General features: G+C 31.3%; 1 protein-coding gene across 1 annotated transcript; it reads right to left on the bottom strand.

The window, feature by feature from the left end:
• Positions 1-655: 655 nt before the first annotated feature.
• Positions 656-5,143, bottom strand: LOC127707841 (vitelline membrane outer layer protein 1 homolog). Its single transcript, XM_052212594.1, has 3 exons — positions 4,572-5,143; positions 2,369-2,566; positions 656-909 (listed from the first exon to the last, which is right to left on the bottom strand). The coding sequence occupies exons 1-3, from the start codon at positions 4,797-4,799 to the stop codon at positions 679-681; spliced, it is 657 nt and encodes a 218-aa protein (XP_052068554.1). The 5' UTR covers positions 4,800-5,143; the 3' UTR covers positions 656-678.
• Between the last annotated feature and the right edge of the window lie 252 nt (positions 5,144-5,395).

Below are 5,395 nucleotides of genomic sequence, written 5' to 3'. Positions count from 1 at the left end.
ACAGTACTAAAAAAGAACAAACTTTAAAAATCAGTTGAAAAGGGCCGATCGATACAAAGCAGACAAGACATCTAACAAAAACAAGACCCAAACGAGGCAGGGTATTTTTACATCCGCGCAACAAATCAGATCTGAGATTACTCGCAGTTACTTACAGATAGTTCAAAGCTTATAACAACTAATAAAAAAATCATGCATCTTCGGCTTAAATATCAATTAGTACACATCCAACAATGGATTTAGTGTCGAAACGTCATTAACAGTCAAGGAAAAACATGATCTTGTGATTCAGGTATCGACATATTGTAGAGCCATGAATGTGCATATGTATATAATAATACTATTCAGTTTGATTTTAATTTACTGATAACAAATTCAACATTTATACCAATAAAAACAAAATTCAAAGATCTAGTTACAGTGTTGAATTTGGTTACCATTTGAAATAAGTTTATTTAAAGGATCGATAAGTTTACCTGGGTCGTAAATAAAATTCCGGGCTCGATAAACAGCATCTCCGTAAAAATTAAGATGTGCTATTCTGTTTGCAATAAGTTTTCAAAACAATACAGAAAAATTGCGATGAAGTCCAAAATCGGGATGTGATGAATTACTGCAAAATGTTACCATGGTGAATGTACTTAGAATGTGAAAGCAGAAAGTGAAATTATTTATTTATTATGTACAACAATAAAATTTTGCGTTATTCAGTGCTGTGTCGTCGCCTTTCCCTTGGGGTCGTTCAATTTTGACTTTTAATCCACATACTGCAGACCCACGAGGACATGTTTGACTCCATGCTCCAAATTTTCCCCACAATCCTTTCGTTCCTATTCTATGTGTTGCTCCACCATTAAACCTTCTGCACCTAAACCTAAAATAGTTTGCCGCTGTATCATCTCCTTTCCCCTGAAGCAAATATTTATTCATTATTTTTAGTTTTTTAAAATATTTTTTTCAACTTGAATCATCGTTAAATGATTCTCATGATATGTTTACCATTATAATTTCATGTGTGTTAATAAAAAAGGACTTCAAGACTTGACGCCGCAAAATCCGTTGAATATCAATTCATTCTGTGTAAAATGCATGGAGCAATATACAAATTAACCAATCATTCAAAAATGCTTTTAGTATATGTATTATACTTGTGGGTGGCATAAATAATCCCCGTGTTTGAGCGGAATCTGAGCCTTAAGTGTGTAGGAAATGTGTATTCTTAATATCCCCTGAATTTATTTTGAAGTTTTGGAATTTTTGAATCCTCTAAGGTCCTTTGTGGTCTTGTAACTCTTCGACTGTTTCAGTTTCTTATATATCATTTGCTTGAGTGTAAACCACATTTTTAAAGATAAACCCAGAAAAGCGCTTTGGACGCATGCAATTTATAACGTGTTGTTTTCATTTATCTTCATGAAATTAGATACATCTTATACAATATAAATTAACACTGTGGCAAATAGATTAAGAAACAAGCAACACGTAAGTGCTTATATTAATATGTCACCTTTGCTTTCAAATATTCGGTTTAGAGCGTTCCTGATGACGGTAAATCCAGAAAAGCGCTTTGGACGCATTGAATTTATAATGTGTTGTTTTCATTTTTTAAAGAATGTTTCAATCTTTTAAAAAAATTACAGTAGTACATGTATGTTTGTTTTTTTTTTTAATTTCTATTAGCTATTATGTTATCGTCTTTCTTCAGTGTATGGTTTTGGTTGTCTCCCTTTGTATTTTCTTCCACTTTCTTTGTGTGGAAGAGTAGTTTGAAATGGTAAGTTAACAACATTGCCATCATCGATTATATGTCGTATTGTTTACATGAAACAAATTAAATATGCTTCTCAAAACTGCAGTTTTGAAAGATTTTGACAAATTTTGAGTATCTATTAGAAAAAAGCACAAAAAGGACACCTTCAACCAAAACCCAAATTATAAGTAAAGCTTTGTTTTGTTTTTTCAGACACATTTAATTCATGTTGGTTATTGACGTCCTTTGATATCAAATTCTAAAGAAACATGCCCAAATTTGTCATATTATATCTAAATTACCTTAAACAGGTATGGATATCACTGATTTAAGAAGATGTTTAAATATCATCCCGGAAAGCACAATTTCATGGAAATTATAAATTTTTGTTAATCACATTTTTTAATCATACAGTAATATTATAAGGCAATAACTCTGGTATAGGATTATGCAAAATATAAGTTTCTTGAGCAGGTAGTACTTTTTCATCTGAGTAGTTCAGCACTTCTGCAAATTTTTCACCACGTAACGCAAGACTTATGTTATCAAAAAACCAAATGAAGTTAGATCTGTCATTAGACATTTAAAGTATACAGATTTTACAATATTTTTATTTACCTGTCTAGCTTCAACCTGTAAACGAAATCCAACAAAACGTTTACCAGAGGGACAATTCATTGTTCTGGACCATTGACCCCATCGTCCTTCATGGGCCCAAATAGTTCCACCAGTATTAGGAGAGTTATTTCCCTTTCGACATTTTAAGCGTATAGCATTTAGTGCAGTATCGTCTCCTTTTCCTTGTCTTCCTTCAATCTAAAGAAGATGTATAAAACAACACTAATTGAACAATGTTGAAGAAAATAGCATACTAAACTTTTCTCTGAAGGAGTATTAAAATGTACAATGTATCAGAACTAAACATACTTATGTCAAATAAATTTCTTAAGCCAAACTTTCAGCAAAAAGTTTGTACATTATTAGTTGAAGCCGTTTGTTATTTTGAAAATTGACCATCCTAGCAATTTCATATTTCCCCTGGCCGTATTTTTTGTGACGTTCATATTATCACAGGTAAGTTTCTAAGAATAGAATAGATTTGTTTTATTGTAGACACGATTGAGTTTGTAATGGAGTTATTTTATGTATTTTCTATCCATGACAAGAATATTAAAATGGAATTGTGTTTGTAATGGTGTTATTATTCGTATTTTCTTATAACCATGTCGTCTTTCTTCTAAATCAAAACTGTGTATAAAAAAAATCCTGTGCATATAGTTGCTTTAAACTAAAAATCATATAAATGAAATAGCTGATTAATTATCTTAACTTTTACATACATATAGAAAATTATAATAAAATAACTGTAATATAAGGCAAAATGATGTAAGACCAAATAGTAATCATACTTGAAAACAAACAACATAAAACAAAAACACTGTAGACGAACCACGTTTAACTCGACTATACTGACAAATATTACATATGTGAAATGTCCCGAAAATACATTATTCAAACCACAAAAAATAAAACATAACACAATATCTAACAAGACGTACAAAAGAAACATCATAACTAAATACATGAATGTTGGATGTAAAAATACAGAGACACGTCGTATAGCAATGCGAATTCACACGCGGCGAAACAGTCATATTCGGGAATAGGTCACGTTCGGTACTTAGCAGACCAGACGACGTAGATAGTAAACAAATAGATGTTATAACCAATTTTCATCAAAGAGGACCGGTTTGTTTGTTTAAAATATAATTCAAGTCCGTTGAAAATGTTGAGGGAGGTTACCCTTGCGGGTTAAGGATGCGTTTGTAATAGTCAGGGTCAGATTTATAAAAGTTTTTCCAAACTTGTTTCTTGAATCCCATATTTAACTGCTATGATAAATTGTACTACTATATTGGTTTTTGGTGGGGTTCGTGTTGCTCAGTCTTCAATTTCCCAGTTGTGTTTTGTGTGCTGTTGTTTGTCTTTTGGTCTCATTTTCCTTTTTTATTTTGCCATGGCGTTGTCAGTTTATTTTCGATTTATAAGTTTGAATGTCCCTTTGGTATCTTTCGCCTATTTTTATAATTTTTCAATAATAAATACTGTTTAAACTAATAAATTTATCAATGTCTTGTAGGCATTTATGTGAAACAGAATCAAAATATAATATTCTACTTACTATACGCTTAGAATAATTTAAGGAAAATGGGCAACACAAACAAACCATTGCTTTTAAGAGGTATGTCCTTGAACTCTAACTCAGGTTGACCTCCTAGTAAAAGATCATACCGGAAAATTTCCTGTATTAGCTTTGTTATCTTTTAATGTCATTTTCTTTAACAATATTTGCTTACATTAGAAACAAGAAAAATTAAGATGAAAATGGTTGTTTTTGACATGTTTGATAAACATAGCATGGCACGAAGTCACTGCGCAAATGATGCATTTTTAGGAGAACCCTCAGGAAGAACGATGGAATCAAAGAGCTAAATACCGAATAGACAAAATGGTAAAGAGCATCAAAATCACAAAGGGCAAAAGAAGAACAGCTAATATCGTCTTAGATCATTTTCGCCTGAGTGAGTTGCAACCTTAGCTACAGGACCGACAAACATGTAGTCTCATAGTGATAAGTCCAACTTTAGACTTTAATACAATTTATTTACAGTAAAAAATAAATTGTAAAAGGCAAATCTTTTCAGAGACACTTCTGCAATCGATTGACCAAGCAGCACAAGAGGTGCAAAACAGAACTCGTGCATAATACGTGATATTCAGTGGATATATCCATGTCTTATTTTCATAGAAAACAACTAACCTTCAAAGAGAATCCACTTGCAAAATAACCCTTTGCACAAAATTCAGGACGACTCCATGTTCCCCATGGCCCTCCATTGTTGACCCACAACACTTTTGTTATGGTTCGTTGGGCAGCCAAGGCGCTTACTCTGTCCACAGATGTTATCCGTGCTTCGACATCCATAACTCCGTTTACAGTGGTTAATAAAACCGAGACAAAAAAGCATATACCTATGTAACATAACATCTTCCTGAAACATACAATACATTTAGAACTGTTTTGTTAATAAGACATCACTTCAATTGTTGAAAAAAACAGCACTATATTAAGTAGAGAAAGCACAACGAGGGTATTTTTGACGATTTTCATAAAATTTAAGTTCCTATCAAAAAATATAAATAATTGCAAACACATAAATGATTTATTGAAACAAAACGAAACTTCTGATGTCTGTCAATAAATTTTATACTTTTTTTTGTATTCCTTGGACAAAAGATAATCAGATATTTGATTATTTGCGATCTTATCATATTAAAATGCATCTCCATTTACCATGTTTACTCTTTTGAATCTGTATGAAATAAACATATCATAATGTTATGAAGTTATATAATAATAATAATAATAAAAATAATAATAATAATAATAATAATAATATTAATAATAATTATAATAAATTTCTAACAATACGTACCAATCAGTCTTTATTTACACTACTCACCAACATTATTTTTGTCCCTTTATATCATCGAAACTCGTCTAATGATTGATGTTTCTCTACATATGGTACACAAATATGATAATCATATTTCCCGAAGGTTGCTAGATTTATAATAAAACTT

Source organism: Mytilus californianus, unplaced genomic scaffold, assembly GCF_021869535.1.
Source record: "Mytilus californianus isolate M0D057914Y unplaced genomic scaffold, xbMytCali1.0.p SCAF_7, whole genome shotgun sequence".
Lineage (NCBI taxonomy): Eukaryota > Metazoa > Mollusca > Bivalvia > Mytilida > Mytilidae > Mytilus > Mytilus californianus.
This window is presented reverse-complemented; position numbering and strand designations above follow the sequence as displayed.

Bases quoted from the DNA above. Each gene is read 5' to 3' on its own strand.
- LOC127707841 (XM_052212594.1), bottom strand. From the start codon at position 4,799: ATGTTATGTTACATAGGTATATGCTTTTTTGTCTCGGTTTTATTAACC. The intron at 2,567-4,571 runs GTTAGTTGTTTT...CATCTTCTTTAG, and splicing joins CAAGTGGATTCTCTTTGAAG to ATTGAAGGAAGACAAGGAAA. The intron at 910-2,368 runs GTAAATAAAAAT...TATTTGCTTCAG, and splicing joins TACAGGTTGAAGCTAGACAG to GGGAAAGGAGATGATACAGC.